This window comes from Lactuca virosa, chromosome 1 (assembly GCF_052849685.1).
Source record: "Lactuca virosa cultivar CGN04683 chromosome 1, Lactuca_virosa_CGN04683_v6, whole genome shotgun sequence".
In the NCBI taxonomy this organism is placed as follows: domain Eukaryota; kingdom Viridiplantae; phylum Streptophyta; class Magnoliopsida; order Asterales; family Asteraceae; genus Lactuca; species Lactuca virosa.
Window position 1 is genome coordinate 258,941,487 of NC_136426.1, and position 21,499 is coordinate 258,962,985.

General features: G+C 38.3%; 2 protein-coding genes and 1 long non-coding RNA gene across 4 annotated transcripts; all 3 read right to left on the reverse strand.

Annotated features, from left to right (window-relative positions):
- Positions 1-372: 372 nt before the first annotated feature.
- On the reverse strand, positions 373-3,653 carry LOC145109197 (N-terminal acetyltransferase A complex auxiliary subunit NAA15-like). 2 transcript variants are annotated; one of them, XM_079046321.1, is made up of 10 exons: positions 3,547-3,653; positions 3,255-3,450; positions 3,039-3,171; positions 2,857-2,961; positions 2,645-2,776; positions 2,483-2,539; positions 2,291-2,388; positions 1,202-1,303; positions 979-1,126; positions 373-695 (listed from the first exon to the last, which is right to left on the reverse strand). In XM_079046321.1, exons 2-6 carry the CDS (start codon positions 3,302-3,304, stop codon positions 2,519-2,521), a joined length of 441 nt encoding a protein of 146 aa, XP_078902447.1. In that variant the 5' UTR covers positions 3,305-3,450; positions 3,547-3,653; the 3' UTR covers positions 373-695; positions 979-1,126; positions 1,202-1,303; positions 2,291-2,388; positions 2,483-2,518. The 2 variants fall into 2 exon arrangements, with proteins under 2 accessions (XP_078902447.1, XP_078902438.1); XM_079046312.1 differs by lacking the exons at positions 373-695; positions 979-1,126; positions 1,202-1,303 and adding an exon at positions 2,136-2,195.
- Positions 3,654-4,402: 749 nt separating this feature from the next.
- Positions 4,403-5,175, reverse strand: LOC145109210 (glycine dehydrogenase (decarboxylating) A, mitochondrial-like). The gene is made up of 4 exons (XM_079046334.1): positions 5,063-5,175; positions 4,819-4,971; positions 4,584-4,718; positions 4,403-4,453 (listed from the first exon to the last, which is right to left on the reverse strand). The coding sequence occupies exons 1-4, from the start codon at positions 5,087-5,089 to the stop codon at positions 4,418-4,420; spliced, it is 351 nt and encodes a 116-aa protein (XP_078902460.1). The 5' UTR covers positions 5,090-5,175; the 3' UTR covers positions 4,403-4,417.
- A 101-nt stretch (positions 5,176-5,276) lies between these two features.
- Positions 5,277-6,342, reverse strand: LOC145109220 (uncharacterized). Its single transcript, XR_013708824.1, has 4 exons — positions 6,245-6,342; positions 6,068-6,168; positions 5,562-5,980; positions 5,277-5,447 (listed from the first exon to the last, which is right to left on the reverse strand). It is a non-coding gene; the product is annotated as an uncharacterized LOC145109220 (long non-coding RNA).
- Positions 6,343-21,499: the final 15,157 nt, after the last annotated feature.

The window sequence follows — 21,499 nt, forward strand, 5'->3', positions numbered from 1 at the left end:
CACGCTTTTGCGCGACGTCTATTTACGACGCGCATTTATGACACGCATTTACGACGCGCAGTTATGACACGCAATGCGTATCAAGGAAGACCCTGTCATAAAGGAAGACGACACGCATTTGCGTGTCGTAACCTTACGACGCGCGTGTTTATGACACGCAATGCGTATCAAGGAAGCCCCTGTCATAAATGAAGATGACACGCATTTGCGTGTCATAAAATTCAGTAACCATTTTCGATATGCATTTACGACGTGTCTTTACGATACTCATTTACGCATAATACAAAAATATGTAAACAAATATATACCAAAACAATCAATTTCATCCAATAACATCATGTCAAACAAGTTATGAAAAAATTGTAATACATTGATATTAAGGGGATCTAATTGTACATTGTTATTAAGGGGTTTTCCCTAACTATATAACATGATACTACATCCCTAACTATATAACCCGATCCTTCGTGTCATTGGCTTGCCACCTGGTGTACCAGGTAAAAACATTAAACTTGGTGTCACGGGCGGTTGTCCACCGGGCATAGATGGCAAGTAAGGGCTTGAAGCATTAGATGAAACAAAATAAGTTTTATCTACACAACAAGCTAGTTTCCACCTTATAAGCAAGTGGGAGTATTGAAGTCCCCGAATTTGCATACATGAGCCTTAAAATCCTTGGCTATCTGCACAATAAGCTAGTTTCCACCAGCACCATGGGCAAATATGTCAAAAAACTATTTGAATGACCTAATCATCTTTAAATAGCATCACATCAGTACCAATTCTCTATATCTTCTTCATTTAGACCAAAAAAACAATTAAAAGACCTTGAAAACACACATAAGTATGTACTATAGATACAAATTAACAACTTAATTGCCTAATTACCAACTAATTAAATTATTAAATTGTGGTTAGATAAATGAAATTTTAAAATAGAAAAGAAATAGATTGGTTAATTTGTGTGTGTGTGTTCACCTGGTGTTGTGTTGAGATTTTTGATGACTCACCCCTGCTTCTGTACATGTAATTGGAAATAATAGGAAAGGGAAACACAAAAGCAACACGCCCAACCAAATATTAACAACATCATGGTGTTGTAAAGGCCAGTTTTCGTCCAAATACTCTGACATGAAAATGATAGTATGAGTATATATACAAGGGTTAAACGGTGATTTACTCATATCCAAACATCACTTACTGTTTTATCCATGCAGCACATAAGTGTCATTAAATCAGGAATCATTAAAGCAGCTAAAGATAGAGTCAAGAAACCTCCACTTAATGCAGCACCAAAATAAGCCTGCATTCAGAAAGCTGCAGGGGTGAGTCACAATTCAAGAATCTGTTAAAATTTGAGGAATAACATGTTCAACCAAAACAATATTAGAAAACAGGGTTAAATGTGAAACATAGCAATGTAATAATTATCAAAGTGCTGGAATACTTGAAATCTAGATTATTTACCTTTTGATTGTAAATCTAAAGATTCCTCATGCACAGATTATGTTCTTGTCAACTCTTGCACAATGGTAAATTTCAATTTAGCTGGTTTGTCTGTTCTTTTCACCTGATCTTTTCATATCTCTAGGCATCCTATCTATTTATTCATTGTAGACTAGTGAACTTCCATCATTATGTTCTTGAAATCTTGATTGTTAAACTTTTAATTTTGAATCTGAGCTTTTTATTACAATGTTACTATTGTAGCACTTACTTAATGCACACATATTTACTCTAATTTGGTTCTTGTCAACTCATACATTATGTTAAATTGCAACTAAGATATCCATTAAATCCACGTAAAATGACTATTTCGCCCACATTTTTGTATTTTTACTAATTCTTCTATACATGAACTCACAACAATGAACTTTGAATCAAATGATCCAGACTTCCATTTTACTTCTCATGAACTGTATCGTATTTCTTATTAGGAATCAACTTTATTGATGTTAAATCAACTCTCTTAACATTTCTTTCTTATCTTGTAGTTTTTACTAGTTTGCTTTATAACATTAATGGTAAAGTAAGACTGTTATCTCCTGACATTGATGATAAAATAAACTTCTTAATTCCAGGTTCAAGTATTCCAACACTTTGCTTTATAACATTAATGGTAAAGTAAGAAATAACGTTTATGTTGTTCGAGGAAAATAGTATTTGCCTCCATCAGAGATTTGTCATGCAACTGACTACAAAAGAGAAAACCCAGAATTTATTTCACAATACATAAAAAAATAAAAAGATTTAATGCTCTAAAAGGTAATTAAAAAATCCATTTAATAACCTGAAAGTAGGTCGCTCTGCTTCAAGGGCACCGGAAATCAGTTTTTCACCATCAGTGACAGGAGCTGGCCTTGATGCCATTTTATGGAAGAATCTTATCTGTAAAAAGAATAAAATATGATATTTTATTGAGAAATAAAAAAAATTATAAAAAATACAACTATCAGATTAATTAATTTGCTTGTTGGGATACCAAGCACGGGTGAGAGTCCGGGTTTCCAGCATCCAATCATTGTAGTTGCTTCAGGGCCTGATGAAACACAAAAGTTAGTTAAGTTATTATCCAAATCAAATAAAAGAAACTAGTTCTTTTTTTTTTAATTTCCATCCATATTTTTATTTGAAATAAGATTACCTGTAATGCAAGCAAGATCTTTTGTTTTCGCATATTTACTTCAAAAGAAAGCAAATGTGTCTCCAAGGAATCAGATGAATGTTTTTGAAGCAGCTTTAGATACTTTCCAGCTTCCATTAATGGATCTTCAGTCTAATATTTACATTTAGAAAAGATTACAAGAGTAATTCCATCAGGCAATCTATTGGGGGGGGGGGGGGGGGGGGGGTTACCTGCAATAGCTTCTCTCCATGTGGATCTGGATCAACTGGCTTGACATTTCGTTTCCCAGACTTAGAAACACCACCCACTGCTTCCTCACTTTTCACTTCTGCCTCCTTAAGAAAACATAAAAAAAAATAATTATTAAACAAAAAAACAATTTTTGTATCCATAAAATGTAAAGAATTTATACATTCTTAGCTCGTGCTTCATCCTTCCTCTGTTTTTGCCTCAATTTCTTTTTCTGAGAAGCATGTAGTTTTGCCAGCTCATCATCTTCTTCGGTAGATGACTTTGAAGGAGAATCATACACCTTAATATAACATCTGCATCAAACAATACAAAAAGAAAATCAAATTTCAAAAGGTAATGAGAGATTTTACAAATGTAACCGAATCATCAGCATTACCTTATAGCTCCAACTGCTGCCTTCCTAGTTCCTAAAGTAATTATGTGCATGAAGTCGATCTTGAAACCTTAACATTTCAATATATGCACGCAGAGTCATTTTTCTTAAACAATAAGAATGAAAATCAAATTGACTATAGCATTCAGAAGAGGCTGCATAGAGTCCATACTTCATAATCATTAGAAAAAGTAACCGCCTGAGAGTTGAAAACCAACAAGATTCAGGTTGTTAAAAGCAAAAACAAATTATAAAAAATAAACTGAAAAGAATAGAATAGAAAAGAAAAACTAACCTCTACCATTGCTTGGTGATTTCTTAATTAAAATAACATCACACCATCATTTTACATAAATAATACTAGTGATTAATAGGAATAACCGACTATTTGATAAAGCAACCTGAGAAAGCAGATATGCAGCTATATGAACTGGACTAGCATATTTATCATAAATCACAAGAACTTCAGATAGCCCTGCAGGCATGTCAATGGATACTATAGCCTCACTGTTCTGTCAAGTGTCAATATTCAAATGCAGTTACTATGCAAGCACCAAAGGTAGCTCCTCCAGACATGATATGTCAAGTGTCAATATTCAAATGCATAGGAACTGCATTTGGATACTATAGCTTGGGCAATGGCCGAAGGCATCATTCCTTTGGTGCATTCAAATGCAGTTACTGTTCTGTCAAGTGTCAATATTAAACTTATTAATGTTGTTAGGAACTGAAAGTTTTAAAAGAGTGTTTGATTCAATCATTCAATAGCTAAAATTGTACTAATTTTTGTGATAAAGTGGTGTTGAAACTTCAAAGAGTGTTTGATTGAATCAATGAATAGGTAAAATTGTTTAAATTTGATAAAGAGGTTAAGATGGTATCTTTCACAACAAGTGAAATCTATACATCATCATGACAAGGAATTGGTATAATTAAGAGCAGCTGGTCACATTGATTTTACATGAATAACACCATAAAAGCCAGCAGCAGCCATGCCATATAAGGCTTACAAATACGAAACATGTATATACAAGAACAAGATATAAGTATAAAGCTGAAAAAGAACCTTAAAACCACACCACATCATTCACATGTATATCTTCTTATTTCTTAAGCAATAGCTTCAGCTTTCTCTTCATACTCCTGTCGTGGCTGAAGGGTGCAGATCAGGTTCTGATCACCATACACATTGTCCACACAGCCTGTCACACATAATTAACCCAACCATAGTTAATCAATCTTTAACCACATCAATCAACAATTCAAGATTCAAAAAAAAAAAAAACTTTTTAATTATTCAGATTAAATTTTATCCATGAGAGAGAGACGAACATGTAATAGGCCAGAACTTAGCAGCACGAAGCCATGGTGCAGGGTAAGCTGCATATTCTCTGGACCCCAAGGTGCTGCTGAAATCGTGACAAGTGGCTTACTCTGCTCAGGGGCTGGTATGCCTCCAGTTGCAACCTTTAAATCAAGATTTACAAATTAAATTATATAAACTCAACAACATAGTACTCTAATTACACATAAACATCAAACTAAAAAAATTATTGTTTTGTCTTACCACAGGGTGTGAAGGCAAGTAGGGTGCCAAGTGTTTCTTCACACCAATGGGGCCCATTCCGGGCCCACCACCACCATGTGGAATGCAAAATGTCTTGTGAAGGTTTAGATGAAAAACATCAGCCCCAAACCACCCTGGACTTGTTAATCCAACCTGTAAAAAATAAAAGCCAAATAATTTTTATATGATGTTTCAATTTTGATAGCTCCATTAAAACGACACAATAAGTGTAATGTTTATGTACCTGTGCATTCATGTTAGCTCCATCCATGTAAACTTGACCTCCATTGTCATGAATAATCTTGCAAATCTCATCAATACCCTCCTCATAAACTCCATGAGTAGAAGGATAGGTAACCTAAAAAAAGAGAATTTACTTTAGTTATTAATCTTTTGTTTATTATATATATTTTTATTTTATGTTTTGATAAAAAAAATTGCTTACCATAGGACAGATAGATACTCCTTGTTTGCTTCAGCAGCCTTGCGTACCTCTTAAATATTGATATTACCTTTGGAGTCAGTTCCCACGGTAATGATTTTCATTCCACACATAGCAGCACTTGCAGGATTTGTTCCATGTGCAGACACAGGGATGATGCATACATTACGATGATGATCTCCTCTCGCTTATAGTTGACCAAAGTCAATGACTTTGACTTTATATATATATATATATATATATATATATATATATATATATATATATATATGATTATATAAAAGGGTATAATTTAGCATACCATATGATAAGCTCGGATAACCATCAGCCTAGCATACTCTCCAGCAGCTCCAGCATTTGGTTGCAAAGAGAAAGAGTCAAATCCGGTTATGGTACACAGCATGTCCCCCAAATTCTTGAACATTTCCCGCAAGATATTTTTTTATGTTGCTCTCAGGTTAAAAAAAAAAGTCAACAGAAATATAATTTGGAATTGTAAGTCAAAATTAGAAAGATTTGATTACCTGATACCCCTGTGCCTGTTGGGTAGGAGCAAAAGGATGCATATCTACAAAGGCTGGCCATGTCACAGGCATCATCTCTGTAGTTGCATTAAGCTTCATGGTGCAAGATCCCAGAGGAACCATACTGTGGCATAATGACAGATCCTTTAACTGCAGCTTACTAATGTATCTTAGTAGCTCATGCTCCGTATGATAACTAAAATAAATAAATAAATAAATAAAGAAGCAGGAAAAGCCTTTTACATGTTAAAAAAGTGACTAAGTTTTGAAAAAAGTATCATACGTGTTGAAAATCGAATGAGTCAGATATGGAGTCTCTCTGGCAAGTCCGGAAGGGATAACATCCTGAACCTCTAGTGCAAGTGATGTGGCACTGAATGTCACCTAGAATCAAGAATCAAGAATCAAGTTTCTTGATTTATATAAAGATTTGTTATATCAAAAGAAAGGACAAACTCACGGGTTTTCCCAAGGCGAATACTTTGAACATCCTGAACCTCCGCCATGAGAACCCACTTCAGCTGCCGCCGTTATTTCGCCAACTCCGGCCATTAGATGTAATCATGTGTGCAGATACTTACATCACCAAAGATAGGAGCGGAGGCAAGAGCGGATGAACCTGGTTCAGAAAACCAGAAGGGTGATTATGGTTTTCCAGAGAGAGAGAGAGAGAGAGAGAGAGAGAGAGAGAGAATGCACCTCAGGAATGATGCCCTCGGCCATTGCCCAAGCCAATCAGATACGAAGTTGAGAGCTTTGAGCACAGTGGGCTGAAAATATCACATATAGCTACCCGACCAGAGCAGACTTACATTATGCCACCTCAGGAATGATGCCCTCGGCCATTGCCCAACCTGCCCATGCCCTGGGCCGGGCCTGGTAGTCATAGTAGATGGAGTAGGGTTGACAGGAGGTGGATCCAGGACTTAGAACCCCAATCGCCAACATCGTGAGTGTAAGAAGTCGCAGTCGTCGGCATAGGCGTGTGTGAGCGTAAGGAGTCGCCGACACTGCGAGGATGAAACTTGATTAATTTTGTAGAGGTCTCCCATAAAAGCCATAGCTGGTTGATGGAGGCGTTGATTGTTGATGATGAAGGGCCGGTAGGGTTTCATCGATTTCGAGTGTGGTAGTACCAGGTGGGGGAGGATAAGATAGCTTCGAAGAAGATCACAAATCTGGAGCAAGGAAGAAGGAAGACATTGTTGCGAATTGACGGTGGTTGTGTCTAGGGTTAGAGAGAAGGAGGAGGGAGAAAATGGCTCTCTGTGCGATTTTATGAGAGATAAGGGAGATTACTTCAAAATTTTAGAAATTTCTAATTTTAGAGGATCCCTCTTTAATAACGCGCGTTTAAATGAAAAAATATAAAGCGACATTTGTAGACGACACCCTTTAATTTAGGTGCCCTCTGTGTTTGTAATTTTTTTTTGTGGGACAATATTTTTAGGGCATGCACAAATGCGTGTCCTCTATCCTTCAAAATTTGGAAGGATGACATTATTTTTAAGGACACACAAAAATACGCATCGTAAATCAGCGAGTGTCATTGTTCGCGCGTCCTTAAAGGGTATTTTTCTTGTAGTGTCACCTCAAAATATTCGGGTTTACACTCTCTTCCTAGTACGCCCGACGTACCCTCTGGTACGCCCAGCGTACTAGGTGGTTTCCTCGTTCATGCTAAGCACATGAGTGCGCTAAGCGTACACATACTTACGCCATGCGTACTCAATTGCCACCCATTTCTCAATAAAGACTAAACTTGACAAAACTTCAAACTATCATAACTTCTTCGTCCTAGGTCCATTTCCAACGAACCTTATATCTACGGAAAAGTGGGGAGAAGCCCCACGCTTCTAGCAACTCATCACAGCCTCAAACTTTCTCATGCCCGGGTTGCAGCCTATGAAACCTAAATCACAAACGATCTGACACATGATGTTACAATTCTTCCCCACTAAAATTTGATTTCACCCTCGAAATCGCTCCTTATCATTACTCAGATCTAATCAAACAACCCGAGAAGCGCAACCGAATATTTGGACATAAACGATCTCCCCAAGGCAACCGAAACCAATCAGAACCCTCCAACCTAAAGAAGAACGAACCCTTCGCTGTTGCAGAACCAACTCTGCCTCTCCTAGACTTGGAAACTATAATGGTCTGTCTCCCCGACAGACCGCCCATGCAGAATATCCCTGTGTCAATCGCTCATCGAATAACAGACCCGATAAAACCCTTCCAACCCTGATTATCTTGTTGCGACTGATGGAACAAGTCGTTGACCAATATCAGCTGCTTAACACTTATGCATGACATACAAGTCAATCCTGACAGAAACCCAAAGGAATTGAGGGGTCACCTCGCACCAAGGACCATCCACCGATACCACTATCAGAACCCATCTGAAGAATGAACCCCAATATTCTGCCCTCATACACTAAAGAACGATTTGCCGATCCGCATGGAAACTGAAATCTACACTAGGTCTGACCCCCCGTCGGACATAACCTTTCTACCATCAACCCAGGACGATTCAGCTCCGATCCCGAACTGAATGACCATGCCCGACCGGAACTATCCACTGATATACGCAAACATAAGCCCCAACTATCCCTATTTGCTTAACACCAAATCCGAATACAAGATCGACTCCTGAACCAAAAGTGGACCCGCCACAGGCTACTCTTAGCACATTTGGCAATACGACTCCGCAACCGTTCAATCCAACAGAGCTATCTCAACCCATCACATTGTACACGTAATCACTAAGTTCGCTTTACCCCAAGCGAATATTACAACCGATCTGTAGTCACACATCACTTCCGACCCCTGTCGTCTACCACTCACTAACTCCATGCTTGCTGTGGTCCTCCTCAAGCCAAACGAACCGACCCACCCAGGTCTAAAACATCAGATGGAACCCATAACCACTCAAAATGGAATCCATCTGAAAAACCGAAATTCCCAACTTGCCTATCCTTCACACAGATAGAGCCAACTCAAACACCAGAGTCTGACCCGGTAATAAAATTAGAACCACTCGTATCCAATCTAATACTCAACTCATGACCCGAGATCCGTGAGTCTACATGTGCATTACACTCCTATCCTTCCGATTTGCGACAACTCCTCCCTAACTCGAGATATAACGGTTCCCGACCATCGTTGAGACCCCAGTCTCGCCCCTGGTCCGACCACCAGGTTTTCAAAGACTCAAATGGCAAGGCTACCCAAGCCTAAGAGCCCATACGCGTCACACACTGACTAGTGAATGCTACGGCTCCCCGTGGTCTTACAACACTCTCTCACTGACTAGTGAATGCTACGGCTCCATACAGTCTTACAAAACTCTCTCACTGACTAGTGAATGCTATGAATCCCCGCAGTCTTACAACACTCTCTCACTGACTAGTGAATGCTATGGCTCCCCGCAGTCTTACAACACTCTCTCACTGACTAGTGAATGCTACGGTTCCCCGCAGTCTTACGACACTTCCTCGTTCACCATGGGCTCACCCTATGGTCCTTCCTGACAGTCCTAGGTGATTACTCCCACTTGGATCCATCCAATCTCTTGCAACCTCACATCTGCTAGTTACTGGACAATCCCACAATCTCATTATCAAATCATTACCAATACTGAGTCCACTGAACTCATACTCCGCGACCCAACATGGATAGGTGCACACCATTGTACAACCCCGTCCGGCGACAAACATGTGATGGATCCACAACTGGAATTGATAACATTTGATCGATGCTCCTCTTGATATCAAACAACCCGATTCTTGTAATAATCCAACAATATAGGGCATCATACTCGGATACCACGATACACCATCACAGAACCTCACGATAGCTTGTCACGACCACTGCTCTTCAACTTACACAACTTGAAACCTTGGAAGTACTCCAAATCATAATTTGAAGTACGGAAGAATCGTCAATGACCGAGAATGCATGACGACAAACCAAAACCCCATTCTCTATTGATCAAAACCCATGCGAAATTACACATACCGACTCTTAAATTGATTGACAAATCAACTGCTGCCCCTCCTGGAGTATAGATAGCAACCTATACGTCGAACTAGAAAATCTCTCAACCATCGAAACTTGACCTCAACGACCCAATCTCCTCGAAACTCGAACATTGGCAAACCCGAAAGAAACACTGACCACAACGAGATCCCTGACTAATGGCTACCTGCCGTGAAGGCATTCATTCCCTCCTGAGCACATACAACATGCATCATCTCACACTGTACCTTTTCTTGACTACCACAAAACCCAAGTCTTATATACTCGGACCGCAGATCCCCATATTCCAATCTTCCGAACCGCAACTCAAGCAGATTGATGATCCTCCCAACAGAATACCCAGTTCTCCCCTACTTAGGGTTCGAACCATCGCCAATTGGCATACCAAACAGACCACACTACAGACTAGCTCACTAGATATACCATACCCGACTCTTAGAACATACCACGCAACACTCGATGACCCTCCAGATAAAGACCAAGCAACTCCAAGTATTCCGAATCTCAGATGGAAACCTCGAAAATTTCTCTGGAATTAACGAACTCTCGCACACTTCATTCTCTGAATCCTCAATCAACACCACATCGCAAGAATCGACATAGAAACATGAGACCTCAAGAGTCGTCATCCCGAGATACTCCCTCTGGTTACCTGGAACTGTTGCTAGAACACACCTTACCATGCCCGTTTGAGGCGCATCCTTGTTCTCGTCTGTCACAATCCCCACTAATAACTCCCTCCCGACATAAGAAATAACTCAAGGCACTCATACCACAAAATCCCTTTGATGCTAATACCGCAACTATCTGATACCCCACGGGGTCTTCCTCTATTCTCTGAAATCAGAAGCTCACTCACCCTTTCTTCCAAAACGGAAAGCAGGAATAATATAATCCTCATCATAGAAATTGCCATCACAATCCATCGGCCGATCACTCAAATCAGACTGCAATCCTCCATAACACATCATCTACACTTTCTCTTGAGTCCTGCGACTCCAACTGGCACCTCACCAGTCAAATCCCTCGAGATCTAAACTCAAATTTTCTACCCAGGGCATTCTCCATTTAGGCTCAACCGACATGGCCCTATGGCCCCACAGTTTTCCATATCCACTCCCAGTCTGAACAACCATAACCGGATAACTGGTAAAGGCAGAAACACTTTCTGCTACAAATCATGGTGCCCGAACCATGTTATTTACCCTCATCCTGCTACTTAGAACCTCTGGAATTCTCCTTGTTTCGAGTATGGGTCCTCTACTTTCAGTAGTATGGGCCCATACTACCTTCGACATCTACCAATACTTTCCATAAGGATCGTCCCATAGTTCCTAAGTAGCTGCCCAACCTTCTCGATCGACCAATTCCTTTCCTCATGCTCGCTCTCCAGCGAATACTCAACTCTAAACAGTGCTCTCATCGGACTGAAATTACTCTCTAGGCTCTCCTAGGTTCTTACACCTCTCTGCCATCAGCTGCTGAAGGACTCCTCGCAATGTCAATTAGCTGTTCAAGCTAACTCACATCACTCGAGAGTTCAACAAAGCACAAAGCATAAAGCAAGCAGCATTCGGGCATCGAGTAACCTCCCCCAGCACATAAAACCACTCTAGCATACAACTCCAAATGCTCTATCCACAACACAAAAGGCATTACTGAACTTAGGCAGTCCTACCTCTCAACTCCTCGGAGATCTCTAACTACCGACTCACATAACATGTATAAAGGCATCTCTCCTAAACAGGCACACTAGCATGAAATTTTGAGCAGATATCTAGCCCTAAATTAGAATGCAATTCTATCATCTCATAATAACAACACATAATCAAGTAAGGGTATTTTGGGAAATCACCGCTCGGGCTCTGGCTGATTATACACACTGCTTCAGATATGCTTTCAAAACTCTTTAATCTTTTTGAAAAATCGTGTGAGGAAAAATCATTCTCTTTTGAAAAGTTATTAAATCCTCAGTTTGAGTCTAGACATACCCGAGGGTGTACCCGAATCCCTCAAACCAAGGCTCTGATACCAAATTGTAACGCCTCAAAACTCAAGACAAATTTTTCATTTTTAATTCTCAAAATACTACTCAAGTCATCACATAAATTGTAAATTATTATCAAACAACATCAAAGTATCCCAAAATCCTCAAATCTTCATAAGCCATCGGATGTGTACAATCGTGCCTTCGCTTTCCCGAAATCTACCGAAGTACCTGAAACACATTTAACTGAACACGGTAAGCACGAAGCTTAGTGAGTTCCACAAAATACCACACACAAATAATTAGCCTCTCATGGCTATATCTCGATAAGGACCCTCCGGTCATGTGTCTCAGTGAGGACCCTCCGGTCTCACAGCTCGGGTTGGACCCTCCAGTCCTGAATCTTAGTGAGCACCCTCCGGTCTCACAGCTCGGTTTGAACCCTCTGGTCCTAACTTAATAAGACACAAAATAATATACAACATAAATCACAAAGACAGAATGCATAATATATCACATAACTCAGTATAAGCACATAAGACCCTCCGGTCAATAACTCAGGCAAGACCCTCCGGCCACACAGTATTACCACTCAGATAAGTATAGTGAGAAGACTCACCTCATGAAGTAAAGAAAGTAAATCCCATAAAACCCTAAAAATGGGCATAAAACTCTAAATATAGACCCAAAACAAGAGCTAGCACAACAATGAGCAAGTTTCGAACTTGATACCTCTGGAAGATGCACCAACAAGGGTAGAACTCAGATCCACAAGCTAAAAGCACAAGTTATCCTTGATGGGTTTCGAGCAATACATCATTCCTATGGTGTACATGCAAACCCTAATAGCTTTTGGATCTAGTTTGTCTAATGAACATGCAATTGAATATCCAAAGCTATAAACCCTAGATCTAATAAACTATAACTGAAATTAGGGTTTAGATCTTACCTTTGATTGTTATATAGCAATAACAATCAATCCTTGGCTTCAGAAAGCTTAGTGCCTCAAGTATTGCACCTCTAATGGAGTCACAAACCCCACTAAGCAATTGGATGAAGGAGAGAAGAGAGAGGAGACACCAAAAACGGCTGGAAACCCTAATCCAAGTGTTAGCCACGTTTTTGGTGCCCAAGGGTTCCTTATATACTTAGGCTATTAGGGTTATCCAACAAGGAAACCCTAATTTAACTGCTTAAGCCCTAAGCAGCCCATGGACCCCTTCTGGATCATGCCTTGGACGATTTCTAATGGGCTTCCCATAGAATTCGTCCAACCTATTACTCCAAGGTGATCCATAGCCCAATTGCAATTATCCTATAATTTTAGTTCCAGTCCCCTAAGTTCAATTAATCTCTTTTAGCCACAGAATTAATTCTTTATTAATTCTTGACTAATATTAATTAAACAATATGATTTCTCCTTTAATATATTATTCTCATAATATATTAATAAATCATAATTAAACCTTTCTCTCCTTAATTCATCCTACATATTGCTATGGTGAAGGCAACCCAAAAGGACCATGCTCATAATCGGGTCAAGTACATACCAAAATAGTTATGGACTTAGACACTAATCCAAGATATCGTATAGACATATATTCCTCCATTCTACAAGATATCGTATAGACATGAGACATGGATTTAAATCATTCTCTCTGTCTATGTATTATTTCCCGACATCTGATTTATGACGACTGACAACAGACTACAATTGAACACATCAACTTAGTCCCGTCTTGGCCAAGCGCTTAGGGTGTCATCACTAAATCATCGAGGGGCCCACATATATCGCTTTTATCCCACTTTGGGTAAAAGGAATGGATAAACTTCGACTCAAATGCTCGCTTGCATTTACTGATCGAATCACACACAACAATAAGTTTTATAACACCAAGTTACTGGTGCGTTTTCTTATTATCAATGCGCAACCGACCAACAAACAACAACTCACACGTCTCGGTTTCAATAATATACAATGTTATCGTCTCACTAATCACCCGTGATAAAACCATGAAGTGATTCAAGTGAGCGTGGGTTTAATCCAATACTTTAATCTTATCAAAGCACTCATGAACTCTACAGCAAACTTGTGCTATGTCTAAACACTTTAGACAATCTACAGACAAATTCATGACAGTCTTCCTTCATACCTACTTCCAACGTATGACCGACTGTGGAGGTTTGAATAACCCAGTTATTCTGGAAGTCAAAACATGCAAAGTGAAACGAAATAATAATATTAATCCTATATGGCCCCAAAACTTTTGAGCGTAAATAAAAACACTTTTATTTAAACACCATATTGATTACTCATTATTCATTGCTTACTGTTTCAGAAAATCAACTTATTACTCGAATTATAACCACAATTGTCCCATGCTCCAAGCATGCACACTTTGGTTTCCTATGGTCCATACTTTGTGAAATAGATCAATTGAAAAACTTTTCCAATGAAACTCATTTCACAATCCCCAATCCTTATTATTAGTATAAGAATACCAAATTCTTGCCACTTTTAGAATATGTCAGATTCTAACATTTTATGCAATGATTCTTTCGTAATGTCATAGCACAAAAGTTACCAAGACCCGGCTAATGAAATTACAAGGTATTCTATCGGAAATTGTTACAAGACAATTCCATAGACGTGAAGTCTCACATTCAAAGTACATTCCTTTGAACATCCTTCTCGCATAAAAGTTTCTAATCTAGACATATTTCTTAATATCCAACTCCCATTAATGGAAACATTTCCATATTTTCCATATGACAACTCATTCTTAATAGAATCTTATCTATTCATAATAATGTCAATATAGTCCATCCCGTACTATACTTCCAACTACTCACAAACGACAAATCCTCAGTGAACCTCAGATCGTCCTTTGATAGTTGTTTAATTATTTTAGTCAAAACCGATTGTAGTCCCTTTTCCCCTCTTAATGCCCTAGGCATTTGGAAAATTTTAGAACGGTCAAATATTATAGCATATGAAATCGATCCTATACTCGAAGCGTATTGGACACGATGCATAATGTCTCACATAAAGACGTGATACTTTATCATCCTTCTGCCATAATATTTTATGTGCCATGTTCCCACAATTCGAACTATGAAGAGGGATGCCGTAATCATAATCGAATTTTGAGAATGCACTATGTATCCTTGACTAAATTTTATTAACATTTCTCGATCTAAGCTTTTAGATTTTGAGACGAAGTATAATATTCTCTCCCTTAATTATAGCAAAACAACTTTTCAACCTTTGCAACTTTGCAAAGTGAATCTTTGTTTTCTATAATTAATATTGCTAACTTGCAATACTTACCATAATAATCATGCTCCCCCTAACATGATGATTATTTTCTTACCAGCATAACACTTATGCTCCCACTAGCTTTGACATGTATTCAGAAAACAATTGAACTTCCAGAAAACAATGCTTATTGAATTCCTTAAGTTCATATTTCTAATACCTAATGCTTTGATAAGCCTTTATCTAAGTTTTTTTTAAGCTCATACACCTTTGCCTTAGATAGCTCACATGTGTGTCTAAACAATTCAGAATTTATGTTACTAAGTCCCAAATGTTCAGACCAATTGCCAAATCTCACAATTCGAGCTATGAAAAGGGATGCCGTAATCATAATCGAATTTGAGAATACAATTTTTCACAATTGCTATCTTCTTAAAATCTCTCTTAGTGAAAGCATTTCCTCACAATCATTTTCATGAAGGAGGGAAACCTTATGACACTTAGATTTTATGATGTATGTGTTCCTATCCATGTGAATTTGTCAAAACGAAGGTTTGCAACAAATCCAAAACCATATGGACTGAACTTGTTCAATCTTGATTTCTTGCCTCATGGTAACACGAGTTCCCACCATGTCTTCCAAGCAACTCACCCCTACATATCAATGTACTTTCCATTGATCAAGGTGCTTTGTCTTTGTGCATTCAAATGAGAACTCATAGAACTCACATGCACAATTAACTCTACTGGAATGGTACAGAAACAAGATAACGTCAACACGATAGGTTATATACCTCAAGTCGTGTGCTAGTGATGATCAATTAGCTTTATTCTTGATTTGTTCTTGAAACCTTTCAAGACCATTAAGACTCCCACTGACTCCTTGACATATAAGATTCTCTTGTCAAGAAACATTCCTTGACAAAACAAATATTCAAGAGTTAGTGTAGTTTTTATCAAGACTATCACTTCACATAATTGGTTCTAGTTGGTCTTTGTCTTATCCAAGACATCACAACTTACCAATCTCAAATGTATAGGAATAAGAAGACTTTTTCCAATTCCACATTTGTTGAGTGTTATAAACCTACTAAAGACGTGTCACTCATGTCAGAATCTTGGAGTATGACTCTTAAGACTTGATATTGGAACGAAGTATGATTGACTTATTGATTTAACTATTTCCATAATTCTCGATTCCTCTTCTTAGACATGCAAATGCACTAAGACTCACTTAGAGGACCAAATAGTTCTTAATCATTAAGACCTATCATAAAACGCAATAAAAGGTACTCTCCCTTCTTCTTAGAATAGAGAAACTTTTATCTTTCTGCCTACTTGATTCTTCTTATTCGTTCTGCTATTGATTGAAACTCTTTCAATCAACTCAGAATTATACTTAATCTTATAAGTATAACCATATTTACCAAACTTGAGTAAATCATGACGAATATCTTTATCACTCTTGTGGTGGACTTGATCAAAGCACAACCTAGTGTACTTGATCTCCCAGTCCTTCTCTTGACACTTTGTCAAAATAGTCTAATTTCCAAATATGAAGTTTCTCATTCATCACGCAACCTAGTTGTATGATTCCAAGTTTCTGTCCAATTGAAACTTGGGCGATGAGAATCTTCCCTTATTTGGCAAATTCTCGACATTTTCACAAATAACATAATTAAGAATCAAATCCATTATTTCTAATAATAGAAACAATTAAACATCAATTTTTAATACACACCATTGCAAGGATAAATAAATAAGACAAAATCAAAATTTATTTTATTGCGGAAAAATTTGTCCTTACAATGCAATTCAACTGAAAAACTACGCTATTTCATATTTCTTATCATTCTATCCTAACTCTAGATTAGCAGCTCAAAAATCTGATCTTTGAATCCATGCGATTGAAATCCATTTCTTCATGATCAGATTCAGCACGCTTCTTCCTTAAGCTTCCTCTCTTTTTTTCGATCCTGCAAAACATCAAAATGTAATCTTATCACATCATGTATCAAGAATCAAAGAATAGGAACTTACAGCGTTAGATAATGGATTTTACCTGAAGTAGAGCCATATTCCTTGACTCTCCCATCTCTTAGATCTCTCAGGTAGTTTGGGCAGCTTCGTCTCCAATGCCCCTTCTCTAGGCAATAAAAGCAAATGGACTCCTTTGGCACATCACATGGGGCAATCTCATGCTTAGTCCTTTCTGGACTTCCAATGTTGCCAGTGTCCATTGAAGTTTGGGAGTTTGATTCACCAGACAAATTTGCTTGACCAGCACGCCAAATCATTGCTGATTCAACATCTATAAGCAAATAGGTGAGATCAATGAGGGTCACGTCGTATTCCATCATATGGTACTTTCTTACGAACTCACTATATGATTCAGGAAGTGAATGAAGAACCCAGTCAACAGCCAACTCACCTGAAATCTCGACACCCAACATCCTTGACCTGTCAATGTGTGATTTTATCTCCAAGACGTGTGCACACACAGGTTTCCCATCTTCGTGTTTACTTGCCAATAGGGCTTGAGTGAGCTTAAACTTTTCAAGACTTTGAACTTGTGGGTTAGGGAGAATAATTGGAGGAGGTGGAGGAAGTGAAGCATGACTCTCATTTCCTTGATCGTATCTTGGAACGCCATCTTCATTTGGAAAGCTTGTTCCAATGGATTTGGGAAGACCATTGTTAGATTCAGACATCTACAAAACGGGATAAATTCAAGTCAAGTTGATTAGAATCCTTGATGTAACACCCAAACGAAACATCAAGGCTAGGATCCAACACAATACTCTACAACCTAGAAGATGGATGCCGTAATCTAGTTGCAGAATATTTGAAGGTGGGTAAATGACGATTTACCAATTTCCACCATGAAAAACGAAAAAGGAATTTAAGTTTTAAATGAATTGAAACTCCTAGATCTTTTGAGATTCATTGAACTTTTCAATGGCGTGTTTAATCTCGATTATGCCCTTCTATTTGTGACTGGGATGCCGAGGATCACAAATAAGGTGTGAATAACCATACGAATCTACGTGATGCACTCAATGATACTATCACCTAATCAATGTGCCAGTTAACCACACACGCTCCATTGATCTATGATAAACATCGAGCCACCCTTCACTACCAATGTCAACCCCAAATTAGTGTGCCGGTTAACCACACACGCTCCACTAACGTTTGACAAGGGTACGAAGTGTAATTCCATGGATTAGCATACAATTTCACATTTTGCCTAAAGTAACTATGATTTGGGAACTTGTAAAAGCATTTAGTTACTTTGTACTTCATTATACTTATAATGGAAGGTTTCGTCCTATCCTACCCGTTCGGCTAACGACCCTCCACTAGTCAAGAGTGCGGTGGGTAAGAGTGGATACCCATTCAATCGCCATTTTATAGGCAATTTCCTTAAACACCCCTTATAGACCCGCTTCGTGAATGAGGCCTACTAACGGTAAGACTGACTGTTTACTTATACATATATAATATTAGACTTTTAATGTCATATATACATAGTATAGGGTGTATTTTAAACTTTTAAAATACTAGGTGGTCTAATTTAATTAATTATACTTTTAATTTAATTAAATGTAAACCAAAACTTTATGGATTTATTAACTCTCTTTTAATTATACACTTTAATTAATTAACAAAACCATAAGGGTGTAATTTGAACTTTTCAAAAATACGAGGGTTTTAGAATTTAACATTTCAAAATTAAAGTTTTAATCAACTTTTAAATTCCAAAACTTGAGGACAAGTTTTGAAACTTTTCAAAACATTTGGGATTAGAATTTAAATATTTCAAAATTAACTTTTAATCAAAAAATTAAATTCCAAAACTTGAGGGCAAGTTTTGAAACTTTTCAAAACATTTGGGTTTAACTATTTAAATTTCAAAAACAAAACATTTAAGTTCAAATTTAAACTATAAAACCTAAAGGGGAAAATTGAAACTTTTTCACAAGATAATTCAAATCTAAATTACAAATAATCAATCTTTATCTAATAAAACAAAAGATTATCTAAATTTTGACAATTATCTTCTATTTTGGCAAGGATAATCTCCAAATATTGATAAAAAACGGATTTTATTAATAAAAAACGTTTTAGGTAACTATCCACAGCCAAAATAGGTCAAAATCCCGAAAATAGCTCCATTTGACTCTCTGACTCGTCGAGTTCAGCCATGGACTCGGCGAATCCAGCCCCCAGAAACCAAACATTTTCCATTTTAAGCATGAATAATCAACTATAGCATCAAATACATCAAACAAACAGCCCTAGGCTCTGATACCACTGATGGGTTTCGAGCAATACATCATTTCTATGGTGTACATGCAAACCCTAATAGCTTTTGGATCTAGTTTGTCTAATGAACATGCAATTGAATATCCAAAGCTATAAACCCTAGATCTAATAAACTATAACTGAAATTAGGGTTTAGATCTTACCTTTGATTGTTATATAGCAATAACAATCAATCCTTGGCTTCAGAAAGCTTAGTGCCTCAAGTGTTGCACCTCTAATGGAGTCACAAACACCACTAAGCAATTGGATGAAGGAGAGAAGAGAGAGGAGGCACCAAAAACGGCTGGAAACCCTAATCCAAGTGTTAGCCACGTTTTTGGTGCCCAAGGGTTCCTTATATACTTAGGCTATTAGGGTTATCCAACAAGGAAACCCTAATTTGACTGCTTAAGCCCTAAGCAGCCCATGGACCCCTTCTGGAACATGCCTTGGACGATTTCTAATGGGCTTCCCATAGAATTCGTCCAACCTATTACTCCAAGGTGATTCATAGCCCAATTGCAATTATCCTATAATTACAGTTCCAGTCCCCTAAGTTTAATTAAGCTCTTTTAGCCACAGAATTAATTCTTTATTAATTCTTGACTAATATTAATTAAACAATATGATTTCTCCTTTAATATATTATTCTCATAATATATTAATAAATCATAATTAAACCTTTCTCTCCTTAATTCATCCTACATATTGCTATGGTGAAGGCAACCCAAAAGGACCATGCTCATAATCGGGTCAAGTACATACCAAAATAGTTATGGACTTAGACACTAATCCAACAATCCTCTTTCAAGACTCCTTCACCAATAGCTTCACCAAAAACACTCAAATGAGCCACCACACTCACGCAAGCCATGTAAACGAGATTAGGGTTTTGAGAGGAGTTAGAGGCTGGAAATGGTGGCTGAAAATGAGGCCATCATGTTCCTTAAATAGCGTCACCTCAAAATATTAGGGTTTACACTCTCTGCCTAGTACGCCCAGCGTACCCTCTGGTACGCCCAACGTACTAGGTGGTTTCCACATTCATGCTAAGCACATGAGTACGCTAAGCGTACACATACTTACGCCCTGCGTACTCAATTGCCACCCATTTCTCAATAAGGACTAAAGTTGACAAAACTTCAAACTATCATAACTTCTTCGTCCTAGGTCTGTTTCCAACGAACCTTATATCCACGGAAAGGTGGGGAGAATCCCTACGCTTATAGTAACTCATCAAAGCCTCAAACTTTCTCCATGCCCGGGTTGCAGCCCACGAACCCTAAATGACAAACGATCCGAAACAGGATGTTACAGAGTTCATCTCATTGAAGATTTCTCGCAGTGTTTCGGATTGGACCTTGGTGGTCTTCGGTTCGGCCAAGGTAGGGAATTTGGAGTTCTTGGATCATCTCGGGGCCTTTCGGGCCGAGGTTGTATTACGGCAGTTGGGGGCTCGTCTGGAGCCCAAAGCTTGAGCATCTCTAGAATCCTTCAGGAAGGAGGAACTTATTGTTAGTCCTTGTCATTTGAGGTCAGAGGGGAGTATTGCACCATGTCCTCTGGGAGAGGAAGCCATGATTCCTTCAGATGCTTTTATGGGTATGTTATCTTCTGTTTCTTCAGGGAGGTTATCAGGAATTTGTATTTCTTTGGAATTTTGATGGGGTTTGAATTGGTGGATTTTTGGAGGATTAGCGGATTAGTTCAGGGGTATTGATTGGAGGATTTTTTTTGTCAGGATTAATTTAGAGGTATTGCTTGGAGGATTTTTGGTCAGGATTAGCGGATTAGTTCTCCAATGAACTCGGGGCTCAATTTTTTTATCTTTTGGATACGGTAGGATCGGTAGTCGCCTCTAAAAGAACTTTTGGGTTCAAATCTTATCGTTGCTTGGGGAGGAGCGGTAACAGGAACGTAGTGGTGTCAGTTGCATGATTTGTTCATCATTGGATGTGTCAAGGGAGGTGTATATTCGCATGGGTTGTAGTTGGTTAGAATTTAGTGATTCTTTAGGAATGGAAGTTAGGATAAAGATTCGTTGGTTCAGGGCAAAGGTTATCGTTGTTAGTCGCTGTCATAAGAACTCAAGGAATTGGTAAGGTATCATGGGAGGT